Raw genomic sequence first — 26,445 nt, forward strand, 5'->3', positions numbered from 1 at the left:
TTTTATTTCTATTTGCATTTATTTTATGCTTTATGTATTCCCATAAGTTTTCAATTTCTTCTAGGATCTTTTTCTTTTATGCAACCTCATCCTCTGGTTTAGGAATAATTTGTTTCTTTTCAGTAACGTTCATGTCAATGAGAGGGGAAGCTCATGTATGGGTTAATCCAACCATGAACTCTGTAAGAGGCTGAGGCAGGAGGATCCCAAGTTTGAGGTCAGTGTCAGCAACTTAGTGAGACTTTGCCTCAAAAAACAATATAATATAAAAAGAGCTGGGCATGGTGGCACATGCCTGTACTCCAGCAGCTGGGAGGCTGAGACAGGAGGATTACAAGTTCAAAGCCAGCCTCAGCAATGGCGAGGCTCTAAGGAACTCAGTAAGACCCTGTCTCTGAATAAAATATAAAATAGGGCTGAGGATGTGGCTCAGTGGTCAAGTGCCCCTGAGTTCAATCCCCAGTACCAAAACAAAACAAAACAAAAACTACTGAGGAAGACCCAAGAGCAGCTTCAGGACATTTTTTGCCTTTGGGTCCCAGAGTCTTGCTTGCTGTCACTGACTATTGAAAGCTTTGCATGGATTGTATATCACAAGGGATTCTGAACTTCAAGACATATAACAGCCAAGGCAATGTGGGCTGCTCAGCAGCACATCTTGGGTGTCTTGTTCACCTGGATGCAGCATCTATGTATCTTATTCACATTATATACAGAGCTTAATGTAAACCTAGCACATAGTTGTCACTCAAATATCTGAATGAGTTTTATTGAGCCTCTGATTCCTGCCCTCAGTAGCCTAGAGCTACTGGGTTACTGAGGGTCTTAGTGATAAGGAGAGTTGACTGGCTCATGGAATAAAGACAAGGTTTTTCATGAAGTTGAGCAAATACTCAGATTCATGAGGATCCTGAATCACCTGGAATGTTTAATGCCTTGCAGTTCAGAATCCCTTGTGATATACAAGCCATGATTAGATTTCAATTGTTAGTGACGGTGAGCCATATTTTAGGACCTGAGATCCAAATGTCCCAAAACTGCTTTCTTGGATTTTTTTTTTTTAAACTGGGAATTGAACACAGTTTGTTCTACCAGTAGGCTATATCCCCAGTCCTTTTTTTTTTTTTTTGAACCTAGGCTGGCCTTGAACTTGTGATCTTTTGCTTCAGGCTTGTAATCAAGTCACTGTGATTATAGGTGTGTATGACCACACCTGGCTTCTCCTTTTTTTTTTTTTTTTTTGTACCAGGAACTGAATCCAGGGGTGCTTAACCACTGAGCCACATCCCTAACCCTTTTTATATATATTTATTAGGTCTCGCTAAGTTACTTGCAATTCTTCTGCCTCAACCTCCCAAGACACTGGGATTATAGGCATGTGCCACCACACCTGGTCTCTCCTCTCTTCTTTATCTTAGGAATATACCTTTATCTCTTGAATGGAGAAAATAATATATTCTCTCATATTGCTCCTCTAACTGGAATTCTTCTCCTATGTCTCTATTATGCAAATTCAACTCACTGTTAAATGCCTCTTCCTCTGAGAAATCTGTGCTGTTAACAGACAGAATTATCTCATATCTCTATTGGTTCCCTTTGTACACTTCATCATACATGTTCAACTAGGGCATGGACCAGGCATTCACCTCTGTATTACAGCATTAAAAAGGTTTGGCATATAATGGGTAGTTAACAATCAGTATGGATTAATGTTAAGAATATAAACACAGTTGTTTTTCCCTACCCACATTATCACTGCTCAATAAGTTTGTCAAAGGCTATGGAAGTATTAATGATACTGTGTCATTCACTCCATGATGCCTGAAAACAAAAGTCATAGTTCTCCTTATGTGTACAAAACAAACAAAACAACAAAAGCTTGTAATTCCAACTACTCAGGAAATTGAGGCAGGAGGACTGCAAATTCAAGGTCAGCCTCAGCAATTTGGTGAGACCCTTTCTCAAATAAAATAAAAAGGGCTAGAGATGTAGCTCAGTGGTAGAGAACCCCTGGGTTCAATCCCCAGTACCATCAAAACAAAACAAAACAAACAAAAAACCCAACAACATGTACATGTACAGCATAAGGAACAGAAAAGAGAAAACTTCTGTTTGGACAGAAGAATCAAAAGGTTATCCAGACAAGCCAGATATGGTGGCACATAGCTGTAATTCCAGAGGCTCAGGAAGCTAAGGCAGGAGGATTGAAGATTCAAAGCCAGCCTCAGCAACTTAGTGAGGCTGTAAGCAACCTAGTAAGACACTGTCTCAAAATTAAAAATAAAAAATAAAAAGTGGTGGGGATGTGGTTTCATGGTTAAGTACCATTGGGTCCAATCCCTGGTAAAATAAGTAAGTAAGTAAGTATTGTCCAGTCAGAAATTTAGGGTAAGAAACAAGCATTAAGGATGTCCTGCTGGGGATATAGCTCAGTTGGTAGAGTGCTTGCCTTGCATGCACAAAGCCCTGGGTTCAATTCCCTAGCACCAAACACACACAAAAAAAGTTGAGAAAGGGGCTGGGGATGTGGCTCAAGCAGTAGCACGCTTGCCTAGCATGCGTGCGGCCTGAGTTCGATCCTCAGCAGCACCACATACCAACAAAGATGTTGTGTCCGCCAAGAACTAAGAAAAAATAAATAAATGTTAAAATTCTCTCTCTCTCTCTCTGTCCCCCTCTGTCTCTCACTCTCTCTTTAAAAAAAAAAAAAAAAAGTTGAGAAAATCATTCGGGGTTGGGGGTTGTAGCTCAGTGGAAGAGCGCTTGCCTAGCATGTGTGAGGCATTGGGTTTGATTCTCAGCACTACATACAAATAAATAAAATAAAGGCCCATCAACAACTAAAAAATATTAAAAAAAAAAAAAAAATGAATGCCCGGCTGGGCGCGGTGATGCATGCCTGCAATCCCAGCGGCCTGGAAGGCAGAGACAAGAGAATCACGAGTTAAAGCCAGCCTCAGCAAAGGCAAGGTGCTAAGCAACTCAGTGAGACCCTGTTTCTAAATAAAATACAAAAATAGGGTTGGGGATGTGGCTCAGGTTGAGTGCCCCTGAGTTCAATCCCCAGAACCAAAAAAAAAAAAAAAAGGTCTTTGGATGTGGGTATAGCTCAGTGTTAGTAATGTGCTTAGCATGCATGAGACCCTGGGTTTAATATAACATGAACACTCACAGAATATAGAAAAGGGCATTTATGAGAAGCCCACAACTAACATTATACACAATAGTGAAAGACTAAAAACTTTCCCCTAAGATCAGAAACAAAACAATGATGCCTAGTTTTACCCTACCACCTCTACTAAAAAATGTACTGGAAGTTGTATTCAGAGCAATTAGGCAAGAAAAAGAAATAAAAGGTATCCAAATGGGAAAGAAAGAAATAAAATCTCTCTATTCACAGATGACATTATTTTACACACACACAACACACAATGGAATATTATTCCACCATAAAAAAAGGAATGGAGTTCTAATATATGCTACAAATTAATCTTGAAAACATTATGCTGAAGCAAAAGACAGACACAAAAGGCTACATATTATATGATGCCATTTATATGAAATGTCCCCAACAGACAAATCCATAAATGCAGACAGATTAATAGTTACTACTCCTAGTAACCAGGGAGTAGAGGTAAAGGAATAGGAATGACTGCTTAATAAGGTACAGGTTTCCTTTTCGAGGTGAGGAAAATGTTTTGGAAGAAGTGATGGATGTATATCATCATGGATAAACTAAATGCCACTAATGTACACCTTTTTTTAAAATATTTATTTTTTAGTTGTAGGTACACATAATATATTTCATTTTTATATGGTGCTGAGGTTTGAACCCAGTGCCTCATGTGTGCGAGCACTCTATCACTGAGCCACAACCTCAGCCAGCTAATGTACATCTTAAAGCAGTTAATTTTATGTGACATTTACTGATTTAAAAAAAAAAAAAGAAGAAGCAATAGAAAATCAGTTACACAAGGTGTTAGAAAAAAGGATATATTTATAAACCAAAAAGCTCCCAGATTCTAGCTGGGGAGAAGAAAGGAGGTAGCATGTATGAACATGTCCCTTACAGCCCAAACTCAATCCTATGGAAACCCTGAGTGCCAGCTCATAGGGTCAGCCCCTGCCCCATGGCTCATGCCTGTTCCACCCCAAGAAGCAATCCCTCCATTGGTTACTGCTTTCAGTTTTCTTGCCAGTCATCCTGAGCCCAGGGAGGCAAAGGTGAAACATACTCAAAATCCGGTCCTTTATAGCGGAGGGCATGCAGGAACATCACAAGGTCTTGGGGTAAGGGATCCTGTCGCACCAGCCGGCATTCTGCACAGAGTGGGTCTGTCTCTTGATTCATAACATCTGTTTCAGCTGCCTTTCCTTGTGCCAAGTCCACTGTGTCCATATCCTGAGGGACTGCTTCAACTATTCCATCCATCTTCTGGGGAGCTATGGCCAACTCTTCTAGGCGGTCCTTGGCCAACTCTGAGGAGGGGGCTGTAGAGTCTGTGAGTCCTGGGGGCATGTCACCATCACAGAGACCTAGTACATCCAAGCTCTGTTTGGCTTCGTGCTCTGCCACCAAGTCCCGGAGCAGTTCCTCATCTGTCTTGGGAATATGGCCACCCCTTCCTCGAGAGGGGCCCCAGGCCACTGAATTGTAGATGGGGTCATTGAGAATGGGGTGACCCAGGAATTGAAGATGGACTCGGATCTGGTGGGTACGGCCTGTAAGTGGCCGGCATCGTACCACACTGGAGCAGCCATTGTAGCTCAGCCTCTGGAACACAGTCTCACAGGGCTTGCCCTGGGGATCTACACGGCACACCCCTACCTTGTAAGATACCACTAAGATGGGTTCTCTGCAGGTCACCTCCTCGGCAGGGAACTCCCCTTCCACACGGCACACATACTCTTTTTCTAGCTAGGAAGAGGAGGGAAGAAGGAGAAAGTCATTATACAGTCTATAAACTTAAGGAGTCTAAACCACCTGTGGAGTGATAGGAATACACCAGTGTCAGAAAGAAAAGGATTCAAAACCCAGCTCTACCACTTACCAATTTCATGATCCTGGGTATATTATTTTAATCTCTTTCAGTCTCAATAACTCATCTAGAAAATGTGAGATTAAAAAAAAAAAAAAACTTATTCCTCACCAGGCATGGTGGCACATGCCTATAAACCCAGTGGCTCAGGAGGCTGAGTCAGGAGGATCATGAGTTCAAAGCCAGCCTCATCAAATTAAATTAGTGAGGCCATAAACAACTCAGTGAGACCCTGTCTCTAGATAAAATACAAAAAAGGGCTGGGGATGTGGCTCAGTGGTTAAGCACCCCTGAGTTCAATCCTCAATACCAAAAAAACAAAACAAAAACCAAACATATTCCTCACAGGGCTGTCATAAGCATTCAGTAAATTGGGCTTTAATGTGGTTGATACTAAGCCTGTGCAATAAATGAATGCACAGTATGCACTTAAAATGATCCAGATCCAGATGCAGAATTCCAACTCTGCATCCCAAAGTATAATCATTAGCAGTAAACTTCTACACAAACCTCTTCCATCTTCAACCAGAGTTTTCCTACCAAACAGGCTTTCTCCAACATCTTTCTTTTCTTTGTTTTTTCTTTCTTTCTTTTTTTTGGGGGTGTGTGTGCTGGGGATCAAACCCATGGTCAAGCCCATGCAATGGGTGTAGGTCTTTCAGTTGGTGCTCCTTGCCCAGGATGAATATGTCTGTGTTGTATTGGAAGCAGCCAAGGGATGGACAGGAATGGAGAAAGACAAATGCTTTACCGTTGAGCTAAATCCCTAGCCCTTCTAAAATCTTAAAAACCTTCCCTCGTCTCTCAGCACTCTAAAACTTCAAAACAGCAAATTATCAAGAAAGACAGTTTATGAGTATAAGCTGGACATAGTGTGGCACACCTATATCCCAGTGACTGGGAACTTGAGGCAGGAGGATCCCAAATTTGAGGCCAGACTCAGCAACTTAGTGAGATTCTATCTCAAATTTTTAAAAACTAAATAAAAAGGGCTAGGATGGAAAGAACTCAGTGGTATAGAACTCAGTCATATAGTACCCTGAATTCAATTCCCTTAAAAATAAAGGAAAAAAAAAGATAGTGTATACCATCTCTAAAGATCTTTTGAAACATACAGGGGTCTTTGACACCTTAGGTGATGACTTTCAAGTAGGAAGCTTGGCCAGATAAACAAGAAGCCCATTTCAGATATAGAATTCTGTGACACTTTGTCGACACAGAGCACTCATGAGCCCAGGAAGTGACCTACAGGAGAGAAAGGCCTGGTTTACCTGCCGGTCCCGAACCTGCTCATGAATTCTTTCAGAGACAACTGCTGTCTTAGCAAACATGAGCACTCCTGAGGTAAGGCGGTCAAGCCGATGCAATGGGTGTAGCTCCTTCAGTTGGTGCTCCTTGCCCAGGATGAAGATGACTGTGTTGTGTCGGAAGCGGCCACAGGGATGGACAGGAATGGAGGAAGGCTTGTCTACAACCACCACATCTTCATTTTCAGCTAGCAGGCGAACAGGCTCTGCGGTGACTGGTGGCTCATGCCTGTGCACTGTGTTCCGCAAGAAATCATTATCCTGTCAAAAACACAGGTAACCTGTCAGCTTGGAACCAGCTGCCTGTCATCAGTCAACATCACACCTCATTCTCCTTTTTTCCTTATTGACATAGAAGGGTCATAGTATATGCTTAAGCAGAAAAAGAAAAGTGTATAGTATTATTTCATTTTGTAAAAATACATACGCACACACAGATAGCAGGCATTGAAAAAGTATGCAAAAAGTTAATGATTATCTCTAAGAGGTGAGATTTCGGATGTCTTGGTTTTGCTTATTTGTTTATTCTCTACCTTAAAGTTACACTATAAAAGCAATTTTTTAAGTGAAGTTAAAACCTCCTTGAACCATCACTTCTTGTGACCTTGAACCAAAAATATCAAGTTGTTAAATCCACAGATATGGGATCTACACTTGGATTTTCCATAGGCTCTCTACAAGTTCTTGGAGAAGTAAATTTCTCTAGAACTCAGTTTCCTTAACTGTAAAATATGAGGGTTAGACCAGAACTATACTTTTCATAATTGGGACAGGAGAGGAAATCCCTAAGTTTTGAAATTGCCTTGTGTTACTAACAAAGGTGTCTGGTACCTCTTGATGTGACAGAATTTTAAAGGGGTCAAAGCACCTGTATAGACAATTGTGGTCTCTATCCCTGACATCCCACAATGTATTACATGTCAGGCTCTATGTAAATAGTTTAAACAGTAGTTATGAGAACACAAACTTTGGAAGTGGCCCTGTTGCTTTACCTTTCCTCAGTTTTCTTAAAAACAAAATGGGGTGGCAATACCTACTGCACAAAGCTGTGATTAGAATTCAATGTTATATTAAAAATGCTTAACTTTGTGCCCAATACCCAGGAGACATAAATGATAGCCTCTACTATCACTATTTGTACAGAGACCTAAGATGCAGGGTAGAAAGTGGGTAGTGCCCTTGCCACAAGACAACATACAAAAAGGAACTATGATAATTCCAAATTATGTTCCTTAGAAACAAGGAAGCCACCTTGATGGGGAGGATAAACAGGTTGAGTTCTGAAGCACAAACAGGCTATCTACTTGGGGAGACAGAAAGCAGAGGCTAAAAAGGAGTGTTCCAAGTGAAAAGGAAAACGCTTCTGAATTACTATAATTTAACTCCCAAACCTATATACCAAGTCTGAAAAACAAAACCCAAAATCCTGATCCTTTCCTCTCCCACCTTCTAGCCAGCCCCATCAGGACTGCACCTTGAGCACTATGCTGAGGTCCTGTACTGGCTCCTCGTTGAGATGCAGGCGGCCTGCCCGGATCGCGGCTTCATAGTAGGCCAGCGGCTGGGCTCGGAACTCGGTGCTGAAGACATGCATCAAGCTGTGACCCACCCAGCGGCCTTTGCAGTAGGTTCGAAAGTCAAAGTAATAGGGCCGCACCTTGCGCAGGCCGCCCTCGAAGTAGTAGCTGGTCTCTGCAAAGTGCTCATCGCTGAAGCTGACCCCAGTCCGCCGTTTCTTTGGGGGCGGCACTACGCGCTCCCGGGTTGCGCCCCGCCGCTTCTTCCGCTTGCCTGGATCTGGGGCTAGGGCCGAAGGTTCCTCTCGCTTGTCTCCTGGAGTTTGCTCCACGATCCCCGCGGCTGGCTCCACTACTGGGCCCCCGGGCTCTGGGCGCCCTGGAAGCGGCTCAACCCTAGCGTCGCTACCAGCGTCTCCGTTTTGCTGAGTCGGAGCCCTCAGCCCGTCTGCTGCCTCAGCTCTGGTGGAAAGTGTTCCCGCCATCGGACTCCTATAGCTACCCCAGGTCCAAGCTAGGCTGAGGGGCCGGAGGTCAAAGCGCCACTGCACCACAACCCCGAGCCACCCGCGGTGGCCCAGCCACATAACCCCTCAGCCGCCGCTCCGGTGTCGCTGTCTGAAGACGTCACTCGGCATCAGCCAATCAGAGAGGCCCAGTGCCGAGGCGGGGTCTGCGATTGAGTGAGTTAATTCGACAAATTGAATTAAGTTGGAAGAGTTGACCTAAGTGGCGAATTGTGAGGTTGCGAGAATGTCTTACCAAAAGCGGTCATAACTTCTCCGACGAGGGAAATCTGGCGTTATTTCATAAAGAAAATATTTGGGATTGCTCTGTATAAAAGCCGTCGCAGGAGTCGTTCGTGTACGTTGCGTGTAGACGACTGCTCAAAATTCCTTGGATCTGGAGAAACGCTTGAAAGGAGCTTGATTTGAAATAAAAACAAAATAAAAAGCATCACCAGAATGAAGACTGCCAACTTCTGTGAATATACTAAAAATCATGTATACCTTAAGATGATTGAATATTATAATATGTGACATATCTCAATAAATTCCTCCCTCACAACACATACAAATGTCTTTCACACTTGTCCGTCTTTCTGACAGCATGAGAAAAGACTCAGAATTTCTCACTTGCCTCCAATATGCTCCCATACTGATCCACTTGCCCATTAAAGCTGCAAGTGGTAGCTCTTAAGGTTCATTACCGGGAACGCATCACCATTCTTCAGGGGAATCACGAGAGCAGGCAGATTACACAAGTTTATGGTTTCTATGATGAGTGTTTAAGAAAATATGGAAATGCAAATGTTTGGAAATATTACAGCTCTTTTTTACTATCTTCCTCTCACTGCCTTGGTGGATGGGCAGATCTTCTGTCTACATGGTGACCTCTCACCATCCATAGACACACTGGATCATATCAGAGCTTTTGATCGTCTACAGAAGTTCCCCATGAGGGTCCAATGTGTGACTTGCTGTGGTCAGATCCAGATGATCGTGGTAGTTGGGGTATATCTCCTTGAGGAGCTGGTTACACATTTGGAAAAGATATTTCTGAGACATTTAATCATGCCAATGGCCTCACATTAGTGTCTAGAGCTCACCAGCTGGTGATGGAGGGATATAACTGGTGCCATGATCGGAATGTAGTAACAATTTTCAGTGCTCCAAACTATTGTTATCATTGCGGTTACCACGCTGCAATCATGGAACTTGATGATACTCTAAAATATTCTTTCTTGCAGTTTGATCCATTACCTCCTAGAGGCGAACCACATGTTACTGGTCATACCCCAGACTACTTCCTGTAATGAAATTTTAAATTTGTACAGTATTGCCATGAACCATATATTGACCTAATGGAAATGGGAAGAGCAACAGTAACTCCAAAGTGTCAAAAATAGTTAACACTCAAAAAACTTGTTTTCACATGGACCAAAAGATGTGCCATATAAAAATACAAAGCCTCTTGTTATCAACAGTCGTGACCACTTTAGAATGCACCAGTTCATTGCATGCTGAAGCAACACCTTTGGTCAAGAAACCAGTTTCTGGCATAGCACTATTTGTAGTTACTTTTGCTTTCTCTGAGACTGCAGATAATAAGATGTAAACATTAACACGTCGTGAATACAATTAACTTCCATTTAGCTATGGCTTTACTCAGCATGACTGTAGATAAGGATAGCAGCAAACAATCATTGGAGCTTAATGAACATTTTTAAAAATAACTACCAAGGCCTCCCCTCTACTTGTGAGTTTTGAAATTGTTTTGTTTATTTTCAGGGAAACCATTTAATTTAATTGTATGATTTGTCTGCACTCAGTTTATTCCCTTCTCAAATCTCAGCCCCATGTTGTTCTTTGTTATTGTCAGAACCTGGTGAGTTGTTTTGAACAGAACTGTTTTTCCCCCTCCTGTAAGACAGTGTTACTGCACAAGAGCACTGCAGTGTTTTTCATAATAAACTTGTGAACTAAGAAGTGAGAAAGTCAAAAAAAAAAAAAAGCTGCAAGTGGATCAGAAAATGTATTGCCAGAGTTTATAAATGCCAAATGCTGAAACCAACACTGGTTAACTTCATTAGAGAGGGTTATTGAAAAGATATTGGTGCCTTACAGAATTTGCAAATGATCTGGAGAACAGGCTCAGCAAAAAGGGCCAAATCAAAGGAAGCAAAGTTCTCTGAAAATCAGCCATCTGTTGCCAAAGAAGAAACGTAGTTGAGATGCTATAGCTACCCTGTTGTGCCAAAGTACTCCTTGCCTTGCAGCCCTACTCCTTAGAAATCTCCAAGTCTCCCTGCAAGTTTTGTCCCTCCTACAAGGTTCAAAGTCCTGCAAGGGAGCTTTTCATCAGACAACCCTAGGTCACAGTTCTGAGTCTTCACTTCTAGGGTGCCTAGAAATAGAAAATTCTGACCTTTAGTTTCCAGAGTAGGATTCCTCCAAATAGGCATTCAGAGGCTATGATACCAAAAAAAGGTACAAATGTCCAGTCTAATTCAGGAAAATGAGCATTAACCTTCACTGGGCCTTTATGATACAAAATGCTAATGTTGATTTAGGGCATTCTTATCATATGCGTTAGCACTCTGAGGAGTAAGAGAAATCTTTTTTGCTAAATTATTTCTGTTAAATCATCAGTCTCATCAAACTGAGGGACTGCAGATTACTCTTACTCCAGAGCAGCAGGAGGTATCCACTGCTATTAGAAATTCCTATGCTAAAAAGCCAGATTCCCAAATCCCTCCTCAAATAAGAGGTTGCATTTTCCATTGATTGTGGGTATGTTAGAACAAAACTGCTTCAAAGTGAAGACACCATCTCTCAAGTATTAAGAAATTATTAGGGGCTGGGGTTGTGGCTCAGTGGTAATGCACTTGCCTAGCATGCATGAGGCACTGGGTTCGGTCCTCAGCACCATATAAAAAAAAACAACTATCTATATCTATATCTATATCTATATCTATATCTATATCTAATTATTGTGTCCATATACAACTAAAAATAATTTTTAAAGAAATTATTAAAAAGTCCACAATGAGGGTAGGTTCCACAGTCTGGCTGGGCACAAATCACCAAGCTGCCACAAAGCACTTGTATATTCAAACAGGAAACTTTATTGCCCGAACTCCACCAGTACTCCTTGGGAACTCTCCCAGCCGCCCCCCACCCCCCATCTCTGAGAACTCAACCGGAACTTCAAAGTAGCGGTCCACCGAGGCAGTAAATGTCTATATACAACTGAATACACAGTTTAACAGAACCATCATCTTCTCAATGGCTGGATGGTGCCACCTCTCAACCACTCCCTTCTGGCAAAATGCCATGCGTCATCCCAACTAGGCTGTGGCCCTCAACAGGTAGGGTCTGAGAACAAGAAGGTGTTCTTAGCTAAACTTTCTGCTTTATAGAGTTTTTTTTTAACTTAAAAAAAGTATACATATACACTGAGGATTGAACCGATGGGCACTCCACCACTGTGCTACATCCCCAAGAATTTTTATTTTTTATTTTGAGACAGGTCTCAGTAAGTTGCTTAGGGCCTCTCTAAGTTGCTGAGGCTGGCTTTGAACTTGTGATCTTCCTGCCTCAACCTCCCAAGTCACTGGGATTACAAGTGTGCACCACCATGCCTGGCTCCCCAGGACTTTTTATATTTTATTTTGAGACAGGGTCTTCCTTAATTGACAAAGCTGGTCTTGAACTTGCAATCTTCCTGCTTCAGCTTCTCAAGTAGCTAGAATTACAGGCGTGCACCCAGTTGCACCCAGTAAGCAACTGATTTTGTTGCCATCTAGGACCATGCTTCTGTTAGTAAGTCTCTAATGAATTTCACTTTTTGCAATCTTGGATCTCTCTGCCTTTCTTCAATCTCATGGCATGTTGGGCATGGTCTTCATTTACTGGGACCAGATTGTTTTGGAACAGAGTTGAGAGAATCAAATAAGTTAGTTCAAGTAAAACTTAGAATAGTGCTTGGCAAAACTATGGAGATAGAAAACAAAAATCTTATCCCCCAACTCTTTCTGACCTATAGAATGAGAATTTGTATTTCAATTTCATTCCAGGGAGCTTGCATATTAAAGCTTGAGAAGCACTGGCATAGACCATGTACATTAAACATTTGTTGTACTCTATGAACATCCAACATCTTCTAAACGTGTGTGTGTGTGTGTGTGTGTGTGTGTGTGTGTGTGTGTGTGAATTTCACACAATTCTACCTCCAAGAAGTGGATTCCAGAAACTGGCTTTCCCAGCTTCCCTTGAAGCTTGGGCATAGGAATTTGACCTGGGCTCTCCATTCATTATGCAGAAGCTTTGGTTCAGATGCACACAGTGGTAGAAAGAGGCTTGTGGTGGAACCAATGTCTGAGAAGTAAGCTGAGGAGGCATCTAATTTGAGGAATATTGTGAGCAATGCTATTAATAATAACTCAGAGGCGGATTGTCTTTAAATGCAAGTATATATTCAATCACACCAATCATCAAATATAAACAATTAATGCAAAAGTGTTGGGTGTGCTGGAGCACCCCAACTAGCATTCGATGCACACTAATTAAACACTATAAGCAAATTACACAATCCTAGGGCAAATACCTCTAATGCTACGTGACTTCTCTTAGCCAAAGAGCAGATATTGTCCTTGTCTTGTGGTTCTCTCCAGATGATGGCTGGACATCAGGGAAAGGTGGAATTAGTCCAGGGACGGACAGCAAAGCAGCCAGTCTCACCTATGCCCTTGGAGCAAAACTCTTCAATGTGGCAGGACCAGCAATTTAAATATAGTTCCAAGTTAATGGTGCACATTGGTGATTGGTTACTGCTATATTTAGATACTGCCATGTTCATGCCTCTTTTTCCAGGAATAATCACGGTCAAAATCTTGTCAATGATTTGGCCCTTGTTTTCTAACCTTCTCACTTTCCTTTTCTTTTCATAGTCTTTTTAAGAATGGTTATAAATGTGAGCCGGGTATGGTGGCTCATGCCTGTAATCCCAGTAGCTGGAAAAGCTGAGGCAGGGGGACGGTGAGTTCAAAGGCAGCCTTAGTAACTTTGCAAGGCCCTAAGGAACTCAGGAAGACTCTGTCTCTAAATAAAATATTACACGGGGCTGGGGATGTGGCTCAGTGGTTGAGCAACCCTGAGTTCAATCCCAGGTACAAAAAAAAAGTATTTATAAATGTGAACAGTAGAGTGCCTTGTCTTGTGGTGGTAGTTTCATATGGTGGTACTTGTCACTACTATAGCCACACTGATGAGATTTGGTCACCTCTAGAGAACCTTGTCAGTCAAGTTACTGCTACTAATGGTTGATACCTTTCATCACACTTTTCTTGGGAAGACAATAACAGTCTTGAAAATTGAGGACTGGGAAGAAATTTATAACTCAATAAATATGATGATATCCCTTGAAGGGTATCCAAGGTCATCTTTTATTTGTGGTGCTAGGGAATCAAACCCAGAGCCTTAGGCATCCTAAACAAATGTTCTACAACTGAGCTACACACCCAGCCCTCAAAGAGTTTCTGGCACAACACATTCTTATGCACTGTGGCCACCCTTCTGTCATACCTTCTTATAGCTTTGCTGTTTTTGTAAATTTGTCCGCTTCCAAGGCCATCCCCCTCTACAAGCTGTGAGGATCTCTGGGACCCACACCAAATCTTATGTACGGGTCTTGAATTCATGCTTAACACAAGCCTAGAACGCAGAAGGAGCTTGGCATCTACTGACTAAATGAATGAGGGAAAACCTCACATTCGGTGAATAGGGCATGGGTCTCTGTGACAGTAAAAAGCCACCAATGTGCCCTAACTTGAGCAGCAAAGGGATGAAGGAGATAAACGCCAGCCCGGAAAATTGCTCAGGGAACAAGAAAAGTCAAAGGTATGGAAAACTGGGCTACTGTAACCCAGCAGGGGATAAGAAGGTGATGCTGGAACCTCCAGCTCTGCAAGAAATCGACCCCACACTTGGGCGGGAATTGGCGAGGAGGCGGGGCTCCCGACACGTGACTCCTCTGTTTCCTGGCAACCACAGCCCCGCCCAACTCTTCCCCGCCTTCTGCTCCTGGCTTTCTCACGAGCTCCCCTAGACCAATCGACTCACACAACGTCGCCAGGTCGGATGATAATTGGAGAACTGCTGGGCTCCGTCACTTGGAGACTCCGCCCCTCCCTGTTTCTTCCTGCTTACCAGCGACAGACCTGAGCCGAGCGATCCCAGGTTGCTGGGTAGGTGATTGCGGCAGGTGAGGAGGGCTTGGGGTGTCCAGCATTTTGTATTCCCTGGTCTGAACTGACCGCAGAAAACCAGAGGGTGTCGAGGACCTGATTTGTCGTCACTCCCAGCCAGTCCTTGATGCCAGAGCGACTGAGGCCTAGAGTCTGGATTCAGGGTTTCCTGAGCGGGTCCAGACAACTGTGGCCAGGGTCTGGAGGTGCTCCAGTGAGAGCTAAGTTTTGGTTGGGTGTGTTCAGAGGCGGGTAGGTTCCTCATTTCATCTGGGACACCATGGCATATCTGTCTCTTTTACCTTGGGCCTTTTCTATGACTGCTGGGCTCTGTCGCTTGGAATTTTTCAGACCGTGAGCTGAGCAACCTTCCTTCCTTATCGCAAAGACTTTTTTTTTTTTTTTTTTTTTAATGTACTAATTTTGCAGTACTGAGGCTGGTCTTCCCACATGCTAGTCATACGCTCTACTACTGAACTACATATCCAATCCTTTGGGGGCTTTCCATCCAACTGCCTGGGCCACTTGAGTAGCTGGGATTTCAGGCGTGCGCCACCACACCAGACTCTATAAGACCCTTCAGGGAATGTGTTAATCTGAACTATAAACATAGCTGATTATGCAAGCTCCCAGGTTCTTTACATAGTCTTTCCCGTCTGTCCTTGCTTGGGCTGCTTTCAGCGTCCCAGACAGGCAGAATATTGGGTACTGGGTAAAAATATGGGTTTTGAAGCAGCACCAGTGGGGTCTCCAGTCAGAGATTCATCATGTATTAGTAATGTGCCCTTAAGCAGCTATCCTTTTGAACCTGTTTCTCCATCTATAAAATGATGAAAATGCCTATTTTTCAATATTTCTGTTAAATGCTAACTACCCCGATCTGAGCATTACATGTTGTTTATATGTAGTGAACACTATACCCCATAAATATACACAATTAAAATGGTTATTTAGCTGGGTATAGTGACACACACCAGTGTGTCATCCCAGCGACTTGGGAGACTGAAACAGGAGACAGGAGATTTGCAAGTTTGAGACCAGCTTCAGCAATTTAGCAAGGCTCTAAGCAACTTGGTGAGTCTTTGCCTCAAAATTAAAAAAAATAGAAAAGTGGCTCAGTGGATAAGTACCTCTGGTTTCAAACCCTGGTACCAAAAAAAAAAAAAGCCTAATAATTTAAAAGTGAAAAAGATAAATTATGAATTATAGACCAGCTGCTTCATGTAAAGAGCAATGGTCCTTGTACTATGAGGGTACCCTCTGACAGACAGTCATGCAGCACTTTTACTATCTTCATGTCTATGGGACTGTGCAGGTGCTTGTCTGGGTTCTGTTGAAAACAGAATTTAATTGGCTAAGGATAGAGCAGTTACATTTTGGAGATCTTCAGAAAAAAGCACAGCTTTTTGTTCACACTGGAAGCATCCTAGAAATTCCTGTGCATGTGAAAGAGAGAGAGGGAGAATATATAATATAAGCCAGGGGTGGTGGCCCACACTTGAAATCCCAGCTACTTGGGATACTTAGGCAGGAAGATTGTGAGTTAGAAGCCAACCTGGGCAACTTACTGAGACCCCATCTCAAAAATAAAACAAAACACACACGCAATGTAAAATTTTAACCATTTTTGTGTGTACTGCTCAGTGGCATTTATATCATTATATAGCTATAACCATTATTCAGCTACAGAACTCTCCAAATAAAAACTGTATCCTTAAGAAATAACTTCCCAAGGCTGGGGTTGTAGCTCAGTGGTAAGTGCTCGCCTAGCACAGGTAAGGCACTGGATTTGATCCTCAACACCACATAAAAATAAATAAATAAAAATAAAGGCATTGTGTCTACCTACAACTAAAAAAAAAAAAAAGGAAAAATAGCTTTACATTTTCCCTTCTCGGCAGCCCCTGATGACTACCAGTCTATTTTCTGCTTATCAGCTCATATGAGTAGAATCATATAGTATATATCCTTTTGTGTCTGGGCTTATGGAAAGTCCCTTTTTATTTATTTATTGTGGTGCTGGAGCCTTGTGCATTCGAGGTAAGCACTCTACTAACTGAGCTATATCCCTAGCACCTTCCTCCCCTTTATTTTTGTTTATTTATTTTTAATTTTATTTTTGGTACCGGGAATTGAACCCAGAGACACTTAACGAAGTCCCATCCCAAGTCATTTTTATTTTGAGACAGGATTTTTTTTTGTTAATATACTTTATTTTGTCAATGGACATTTATTTTTAAATTTATTTATATGTAGTGCTGAGAATGCAACCCAGTGCCTCATACATGCTAGGCAAGTGCTCTACCCATGAGCCACAACACCAACCGAGACAGGATCTTGTTAAAGGGCCTCACTAGGTTTCTAAGGCTATTCTTAAACTTGCAATCCTCCTGCCTCAGCCTCTTCCCAAGTTGCTGGGATGGAAATTTCATGAAGACAAACTTCATTTTGAATAACTTGATGAATGCAGAGCTAGAAAGGAACTCAGTTGCCCTTTTGACATCTTTGTACATAATATGAATCTGATGGAAGATATTTTAATTTTTTTGCTAAAAGAAACTTCTTAAATTCCTATTACCTTCATTAATGGACAAATAAATATGTGAGTGCCACACATTTATGCTGTATTCTTAAAACTAGTTCTTACTTACTTGATCTTCTGTTTTCCAGCTTAAATCCCAAATGAAAATGTTTGAGAGTGTTGACTCTACAGCTACAAGATCTGGCAGAGATCTCTGGGCCGAAATCTGTTCCTGTCTGCCAAATCCTGACGAAGATGTTGCCAACAATGCCTTCTCGGACTCCTTTGTGAATTCTTACCCTGCAGGTGAAGGCCAGAGGGAGGCAGAAAACTTTGCAGTCCAGCCAGCTATAAAGCCCTGGGCTCCCTTGCAGGATTCCGAAGTATATTTAGCATCTCTAGGTAAGTTAGCTTGCTGGTGTACACTCTTTTTAAAATCAGAAGCTGGTGGTTTTAGAGGAGCATGTTGAAGTTCTCTTGAATCAAACTTGGTTTCCTGTTCCCTTTTTTTTTTTTTTTTTTAAGTCTTTGATACACGTATCTGTTAGATGTAATTCTAGGGGTGTTTCAGTTTTGTTATAGGAAAGGATCACCCTCACTTTTCTTGTACATCCCTTGAAGCAATTTTTGTCACCTCCTACCTCTAACCATTTCATCTAAATTCTGTATTTTGGGATTTTATTTATTCATTTGGCAGTATGGAGGATTGAACCTAGGGGTGCTATACTACTGAACTAAATCCCTAGCCCTTTTTATTTTTTATTTTGAAACAGGGTCTTGCTAAATTGCCCAGACTAGCCTCAAACTTGTGATCCTCTTGCCCTAGCCTCCCAGGTTGGATTACAAGCATGCACCACTGCACCTGACTTAAATTCTGTTTTATTTCTTGGCATTCTGTAGAACCCTCTTGCTTACTATTATTGGCCTATATTCAGGTAACTTAAAAGTGTTAAACTTTATGCCATCCTGATAGAAATGCTCATGACCCCAAAGCTACATGGAGATTTCTAATGGTAGAGCTGGAAAAATTGTTATATTATATAGATTGATTGTTGGAAATGGGAAGGCGTGTTGACATAAATTCATTTTATCTCTTATTAGCTATTTTATTTTTCTATATATCTTTATTTTATTTATTTGTTTTTTAAGTGGTGCTGAGGATCGAACCCAGTGCCTCACACATGCAAGGCAAACACTACCAATTGAGCTACAACCCCCAGCCCCAGCCATTTTATTTAAAAAAAAATGTTTCTTGTATACATTTTCAGTGCCGTGCCTGTGGCCATAATGTAAGAGAGATTCCAAACATAGGAATGAAATTCAGATTGTTCCATGCTAGGAGAAAGAGAAATGTCAGCCTAATTTATTTTTTAACTGATACATAAAAGCATAAAAACTGTACATGTTGCCTGGCATGGTGGTACGTGTTGTAATTCCAGCTACATGGGAAGCTGAGGCAAGATGATTACAAATTTGAGGCCAGCCTCAGCAATTTAGTGAGACCTTGTCTCAAAATAAAATTTTCAAAAACGGGCTGGGGCTATAGCTCAGTGGTAAAGTGCCCCAGGTTTCAATCCTAGTTTTAAAATATAAAAAATAAATTAGGTCTGGGGTTGTGGCTCAGTGGTACAGCGCTTGCCTAGCATGTGTGAGGCCCTAGGTTCGATTCTCCAGATTACATATAAATAAATACAATAAAGGTTTATTGACAACTTAAAAAAGAAAAAGAAAAAAGATTTTAAAAGTAAATAAATTAAGGGCTGGGGTTGTGGCTCAGTGGTAGAGCGCTTGCCTCACACATGGGGGGCACTGGGTTCGAACCTCAGTACCACATAAAATAAATAAATAAATAAACAAAATGAAGGTATTGTGACCATCTACAACTAGAAATATATTTTTTTAAATCATTTAATTAAAACTACACACATTAATGGGGTACCATGTAATGTGTGTGTGTTTTTTTTTTAATTTATATTTTAGTTGTCATTGGACACAATACCTTTATTTAATTTGTTTTTATGTGGTGCTAAGGATCAAACCCAGGTTCTTGTACATGCTAGGCAAGTGCTCTACTGCTGAGCCACAACCCAGCCCCCATGTAATGTTTTGATACATGTATATGTTATGTAATATTTAAGTCAAGGTAAGAATATCTGTTCTCCTCAAGCATTTATCATTTGTTTATGGTGAAAACTCTCAAAATAATTTCTTCTTATGGTATTCTTTTGTTGCTGGAACATCTATCACAAGACCAAATCTTCAAACTCATAATTTGAGGAAGGAAAGGCAAGCCAGGGAGAAGGAGCTTTTAATGAAGGACGGAGAGAAGAAGCAGAGCTTATATGATTGCTAAGGAATACCTTGGGAGATCAAAAAGAATTTCATTAATGGCATAATGGAGGGAAAAAAATAGGAGTAAAACAGTTGGAATGATAGAGAATAAGGAAGATGAGGGAGTAATGTGAAATTTGGTGGGAAGTCACCAAAGAGAATAATGATGCTTGCAGCCATGTCTGAAGGGGTTGAAAGTTCTGCTTTCAGTAGCCAGAGCTCCTGCTTAATAATGATAAGGAGAAACAACAACAGTCTGAGAAAGCTAAAGAACCAGATCCATTGGCTTGTTAGTACCATGTGACTGGGGTTATTAGAATACATATATTCTAATATATGCCTCATGGAGATGGTGATGATTTTGATTGGCGAAGACTGACTTGGAAAGTTACAACTCCACTATTGTCATGTATGTAAGAAATAAAAAAAAAATAAAGTTACAACTCTACTAAACTTTTCTAAAATCAGTTAAGAAACTAACTGGTAATTAAAATTTCCTTCTCTGGAGAAAATGGGAGCCATTTATGTTTCCTAGGAAAGGGGCTGGGTGACAATGGCAGGCAGGTTTGGAGTATGTAAATATGTCTGTTTCTGCCAGCCCTGTTGAAATCATACCTCCTCAGGAACTCAGCACACTCAGAGAGGGGAAAGCCTTTTGTAGCCCAAAGTATATTTTTCACCATGACAACCAAGGCCAGACAATATGAAGATTGTTTCTATTGCCAGATAAACATGTATCAAAGAGAATCTACTGGTAAGAGCAATAATTAAAAATGTAACCAGTTAAACATGAGGTATGCATAACCCCTTTTATATCCTTAAGGAAAAAATAAAACCCTTCACTTTTATTTACAATTTTATTTTTGAAACTTTCTTTTTTCCTTCACATTTTAATATTATAAACTGTAGGTTTTTTTATACAGCTGAACTTTTACAGGAACACAAATGCTTATTGTTTTATCAGTGGATGTTAGCTGATAGGACTTGTTTAGAAATGAAAACAGGATTGCATTGCCTATTGTATTAGTTTCTGTTGGTTCTAGGCTTAATGTCCATTATCCCCTCCACACACACAAAAAAGCCATTATTTACCCATGCAGAATCATGCACTGCTTAATCATAACTGCTTAACAGAGATGCATTCTGAGAAATGTGTTGTTAGGTAATTTCAGAATTGTGTGGACATCATAGAGTATACAAACTCCAACTAAGATAGCTATGTTATCAGTAGGTGACATAATCTTATGGAATCACCATTGTAGATGTGGTCTGCTCTTGACCAAAGCATCTTTTCTTTGGGGAGGGGATACTGGTGATTGAACTCTGGGGCACTCAACCACTGGCCCACATCCCCAGCCCTATTTTCTATTTTATTTAAAGGTAGGATCTCCCCGAGTTGCTTGGTGCCTTACCATTGCTGAAGCTGGCTTTGAATTCATGATCCTCCTATCTCAGCCTCCCAAGCTGCTGGGATAATAGGTATGCACCACCAAGCCCAGAGACCAAAGCATCTTTATGTAGCACATGCCCATATTATAGTTGAAGAAAAGACTAAATTAAGGAAAAAGGTAAATGGTGGTATTCTTTCTTGTGTTCTTCAAAAGGGAAAATTTGTTCAACAGTTATATTTAAAATGCAAAGAAGAGTAATTAAACATCTATCATCAGGAAGCCATATGGACTACTCTCGGAGGGATTACAAGATGTTTGCTTTTATTAGGCTCCAACATCCAGACCACAAACTGAGCAACTTTTTAAAATGTTGGGAGATTCTTTTTCTTTAATCAAGAATTTAATCACATAGAGATCTTAAAGGTCTCTTACCATTGAATTCTCATCGAGTCAATTTTAGTGTCTAATGAACCATTGGATCTCTCATCATTTTCTCTAATTCTTTCTCATGAGGTTTGGAAAACCACTCATGTCACTGTAACAAGAAGAAAAACCATTTACTCCTCAGAGACATTATTTTCAAGGAGTTGGAAAACAGACGATAGTATATACATGTCATACCAGGAAAAACAAGCATTCCTTAGAGAGATACCTGCTGGGCTTCTGTGATTTCAAAGAAAACATGCCATTGATTTATTTATGAGAACCCATGGCTTTTCTGTTTTCTTGAGTTAAACATTTATTTGATACAATGCAGGATGAGGACATTATGAAGGAAAAAGAAGTATGTTCAGTTACTTTTTATGTGACCTTTAAAAATTATCTCTTGTACAGGAAAATGTGAATATTTTCATCAGTGAGAGACTTGGTAAATTGGCATTTTTCATTGGTAAATTGGGATTTCATTTCACACTCACTTTCTTTGTTAAGCTCTGTTTTCTCTTCTCTTTTTAGAGAAGAAACTTCGAAGAATCAAAGGTTTAAATGAGGAAGTCACTTCCAAGGACATGCTTCGAACCCTGGCCCAAGCCAAGAAGGAATGCTGGGATCGGTTCCTCCAGGAGAAGTTAGCATCTGAGTTCTTTGTAGATGGACTTGATTCCGATGAGAGGTAAATTGATTTCCAGTCCAATTCCAGTCTGTTTCACTGAGAGCACTTCTTCTCTAAAGAATTCAGAGATAGTGACATCTGAGTCCTGATATTTTTTTGAGATCAACATTACTCCTTTTTTTTTTTTTTTTAAGAGAGAGAGAGAATTTCAATATTTATTTATTTATTTTTTTTAGTTTTCTGCGGACACAACATCTTTGTTTGTATGTGGTGCTGGGGATCCAACCCGGGCCGCACGCATGCCAGGCGAGCACGCTTGAGCCACATCCCCAGCCCCAACATTAGTTCTTTTGAGCTAAAATCAGCCTTTGGGGCTGGGGATGTGGCTCAAGCGGTAGCGTGCTCACCTGGCATGCGTGCGACCCGGGTTCGATCCTCAGCACCACATACAAACAAAGATGTTGTGTCCGCCAAGAACTAAAATATAAATATTAAAAATTCTCTCTCTCCTCTCTCACTCTCTCTTAAAAAAATAAAATAAAATAAAATCAGTCTTTGTAAAGTTGCTCAGTTTGCCGTAAAGCCAATACCCCGGCTACATGTTAGTCACAGATTGAATAGAGTAGAGGATAACACCTCATATTGTAGCTACTCAATAAATTTGTGTAGACCAAATGAATAAATTTATTAAGCAGCTACTGTATGATGGCACTGTGCTTGGTGTTATAAGAGGGTTGTATAAGAAGTTTTAGCCTTTTAGCAATATTTTTGTTTTTGTTTTTGAGTTTTAAGTCCTCAGATAGAGACAGACAACAAATATATATAAAGATTACCTAACAACAAGAGGCAGCATAAGAAAAGAGCTAGATGAGTGGAAGTGATAGAATGTACTTTGGAGTTAAGAGACCGTTGAGCTCCTCCTGGCTCTGGTGTTTGTACCAGGGAGGAAGGGAGGGCTTGAATGATACCTGTGGTGATTTGGATATAGGCATTGTGCCACAATAAGTTGTTTGGTACTTAACACTTGGGAATTTGACTGTCCCATTTAACTAATTGTATGTTCTGGAATAAATAACCTGTGTGTGCTTCAGTTTCCCAATATGTACAGTGGAATTGATAGCTTTTATCTCATAAGGTTGTTATGAGAGTTAAATGAGTTACTCTGTGTAAAGGCCTTAGAACACTGCCTGGCACATGTTAAGTACAATATAAATGTTAGCTATTGTTAATGTTATCTTCCCTAGCAGAATTTTAAAGTTTGGTAAGAATTTATTCAAAATAAAAAGTAATGGAGGGAGCTCATTAGTACATATAATTTTTATGTTTTATCAATTAAAATAAGAAATTTAATTAAAAAATGCATTGGGGAGTGAAAAATTGAATTTTAACCAAAGGTTTATGCTTTTATCAGTTAAAAAAGGAAATTTAATTAAAAAAATTCACGGAAGAGTGAAAACTTTAATTATAACCAAAGGTGTTAGGGAAATATGATTTAACCTAAGTTTGCAAGATATCATTAATATTGATATTGAGAGTCCCATCATATCAGATGAAGATGCTGCTGCTAAAATCAAGGACAGTGTGTGAATAAACTTCATAGTTGTATTTTACTTTTTAATTTGCAAAAGCACTTTCACTTATATTATCTCAAATATTGAATCAGCATGTCCCCAAATCCTTTAGAAATTAGCATGGCCTTTAAGGTCAGGCCAACTACCTTCTGAAGGCTCATAAAATAAAATAAAGTTTGTTCTTTTCTCTCTGAAGGCTAAACCTAATTGAGCTATAAACTGCCTCAAACATAGGTGATTTGAGGATGTATAGATTCTGACCTATTAACAATTTGGTGTTTGCTTATAGTCTCTCTCCTTTTGCATATCTTCCTACAATCCACTTTTGAGGGAAAAAAAAAAAAGACAAAACTTTCTTCTGTATAATTCTCCAGAAAGAATGATGTTTCTTTGAAATCAGAGTAGCACATTTTTGTGTATTTATCCATGCTTAACATAATGGGGCTCTCCCTTTTCTATAGAAATAATTTGAATAATTCTGTGAAAGGATAGTTGATGAAAATTAATATCCCTATCACACCTGATTCCCCTGAGCCATGAGCATGAGAGTCAGTCAGCCGCTTGCTCCACTCTCTGATGATTGGATCTGATCCCCATGCCTACAATGGTGGGAACTCTTCTTTCTATCATCCTTCAGGACAAGCACCATTTGTTTTCAAACTTCAAAGTTTATGTTTTAAGTAGAGGTCATTTTTCAGTGGACTCCTGTGGGTCTTTGCATTTGTCAGGGCCAAGTAGATGATGCTCCTCCTTGTGTGCTTTTGTCAAAGAAGTAATGACTAAGAAATCCAGCTGTCCAAAGCACAATTCCCCCATACACTGACAAAGGTCTAAAATCTGCTGTTATGGCATTGGGCTATTAAAGAGCATAGAATGAGGTTTACATTATTTCTTATCATTTATATTTTTTCTGTAAATGTCTAATAATTGTAAGGTGTAGGAGCCTGGGTACTTAGGGAAGGTGGGAGGGTGGCTGTGAGCCTGACAATCATCCTGTCTCTACAAAGGCAAACACAAAGAGCCTTCTGGCATAATGGCCATTCCTTTGTGGGGAACATTTGCAGCTCAGATGTTTCTATCTTGGGGACTTGCTATGGGATGAAATAAACAACACACACACACATATAGGAAATATTGCACTTGCTACAAATATAAGCACTATGTATATAAAATTGAGCCTCAGATGCCTCAGGTATGAGAGATTTAAAGATGCTCACTTTTCTGCCTCGCTAATAATTTCATATTTATTTGAGTGTTTCCTCCCCTTGACAATTTCTCTCCTCTTCAGTTTTGAGGAAAAAAGGATAAGACTGAGGCATAAGCTCTTCAGCTATTCTCATCAAGCCTTCAGAGGCTCTGCCTTTGAAGGGGGCCTGGTGCTGCTTATAGCCAAAGTGCCCACTAGGGGGTAAATTATGCTGTGGAGCTGCCAGGATGCACAGCTGTCAGAGGAGCATCGCTGTTCTCCCGTGTTAGCAGTGAAAAACAATTGTAGGAAGGAATTGGTGGTGGGAGGGAAGGCAATATTTGAGTAACTGAGCTAATCATTAAGCGATTAATCATTGAGGTCTGATACAGCCACCCTTTTCTTTTGCTCTTTTGTAGCACCTTGGAACATTTCAAGAGGTGGCTCCAGCCAGATAAAGTAGCCATCAGCACAGAGGAGGTCCAGTATCTGATCCCTCCAGAGTCGCAGGTTGAGAAGCCAGAGGCGGCCGAGGACAAGCCAGCGACAGCAGAACAATAAATTACATACACATAAGCTGAGCAGCTGTCTCAGGTCCAGAGGGAACAGCAGAGAGCTCAGTGGCAATGGCAGTAAGGAGAAATCCAGGGAGGGTAAAAGCCCAAACCTCCACTCCACAAAGCAAACAGCTGCAGGCCCCTGAGGACTTGCTTGGGGCTGGCATGTGTGACTGTCTTGGATGAAGTGACTGACCCAGTGAGTACTGGATCAGAATACTGCTTTCCTCTGTGTCTCAGCTTGACTGAGCTCTGTTGCTGGTTAAAATTCTGATGAGGATCTAGTGAAGGACTGGGTGTAAAAGTACTTGGAGACACTGATGCCCTTGTGTATTATGTTAAGTGAGCCACATTTTTTCTTGCCTCTTCTATATCCCAAGTATTCCCTTGGTGAATTGTCAGGGGTAAGTGGGGCTAATGAGAGTGAAGTCAGCTGCCTTGAATCCAAGCCCATGTGGATCTTCCATAACAAATATGTAGGAAATAGAGGGACTCTGAAAAAAGAGGCTGGGCTTTTCCTTTGTCTGATTTTTGCCTTGTGGAGAAAATGGGTGAAAGAAGTGTGAAAATGTGGGTGTTTATATCTGTGTATATACATATTTTTATTTCATGCATGGCTTCTTCCCCAACTTCTTCCTGTGCCAGTTTCCAAATTAGATTTGTAAATATGGTTTAGTGCTTGACACTACTCCTGAATAGTTCCAAACTTTTTCCTTGTCACAGTTTTCCTGGCTGAGCCTGCACTTTCTTCCTTGTTTATCATACTCTTATTCATATAAACATACAAAATATCTGTTGTCCATATAAAACTTTTCTCATCAGAATAACTGTGTATGGTGTTGGTGATTGGATTCCTCCCAGAGAGATGTTCCCAGGCAGTGGGAGGTAAAGATAAATGCATGCCAGTGAGGGGATCTGGTAACCTTTGCCTGTCTCCTGTTTTTAACAGAAGCCTCTCGAGGGTGATTCTGAAGCCATGGCCCCAGTGGAGCTTCTTCTGGGTAATAGTTTCTAAATCCCTAATGATGAACAGAGAGGCTATAAAAATCTTTATTTCCAAATCAAGTATTTGTCTTACCCAGAAGGAATGGGGCTAACCAAGTGATTCCATATATTTGCTTAATGATATAATCCCCAAATATACAATTTTTTCATCGACTAATAATATTAGCTGTATTCCTACTGATGTGTATGTGTGTGTGTATGTGTGTGTGTGTTAATAGGGG

At 40.8% G+C, this 26,445-nt stretch overlaps 2 protein-coding genes and 1 pseudogene across 4 annotated transcripts; 2 read left to right on the top strand and 1 right to left on the bottom strand.

The window, feature by feature from the left end:
* Window positions 1–3,753: 3,753 nt before the first annotated feature.
* Window positions 3,754–8,496, bottom strand: Rpusd2 (RNA pseudouridine synthase domain containing 2). 2 transcript variants are annotated; one of them, XM_021725781.3, is made up of 3 exons: window positions 8,004–8,496; window positions 6,311–6,607; window positions 3,754–4,918 (listed from the first exon to the last, which is right to left on the bottom strand). In XM_021725781.3, the coding sequence occupies exons 1-3, from the start codon at window positions 8,448–8,450 to the stop codon at window positions 4,184–4,186; spliced, it is 1,479 nt and encodes a 492-aa protein (XP_021581456.2). In that variant the 5' UTR covers window positions 8,451–8,496; the 3' UTR covers window positions 3,754–4,183. The 2 variants fall into 2 exon arrangements, with proteins under 2 accessions (XP_021581456.2, XP_005316468.2); XM_005316411.4 differs by having other exon boundaries at window positions 7,821–8,496.
* Window positions 8,497–9,025: 529 nt separating this feature from the next.
* On the top strand, window positions 9,026–9,883 carry LOC101977871 (serine/threonine-protein phosphatase 2A catalytic subunit alpha isoform pseudogene; annotated as a pseudogene).
* Window positions 9,884–14,467: 4,584 nt separating this feature from the next.
* Ccdc32 (coiled-coil domain containing 32) lies at window positions 14,468–26,046 on the top strand. Of its 2 annotated transcripts, none has more exons than XM_005316410.5 (4): window positions 14,468–14,611; window positions 17,282–17,534; window positions 21,809–21,965; window positions 25,082–26,046. In XM_005316410.5, the coding sequence occupies exons 2-4, from the start codon at window positions 17,294–17,296 to the stop codon at window positions 25,221–25,223; spliced, it is 540 nt and encodes a 179-aa protein (XP_005316467.1). In that variant the 5' UTR covers window positions 14,468–14,611; window positions 17,282–17,293; the 3' UTR covers window positions 25,224–26,046. The 2 variants fall into 2 exon arrangements, with proteins under 2 accessions (XP_005316467.1, XP_005316466.1); XM_005316409.5 differs by having other exon boundaries at window positions 14,521–14,628.
* Window positions 26,047–26,445: the final 399 nt, after the last annotated feature.

The sequence above is a fragment of the Ictidomys tridecemlineatus genome, chromosome 5, assembly GCF_052094955.1.
Source record: "Ictidomys tridecemlineatus isolate mIctTri1 chromosome 5, mIctTri1.hap1, whole genome shotgun sequence".
NCBI lineage: Eukaryota > Metazoa > Chordata > Mammalia > Rodentia > Sciuridae > Ictidomys > Ictidomys tridecemlineatus.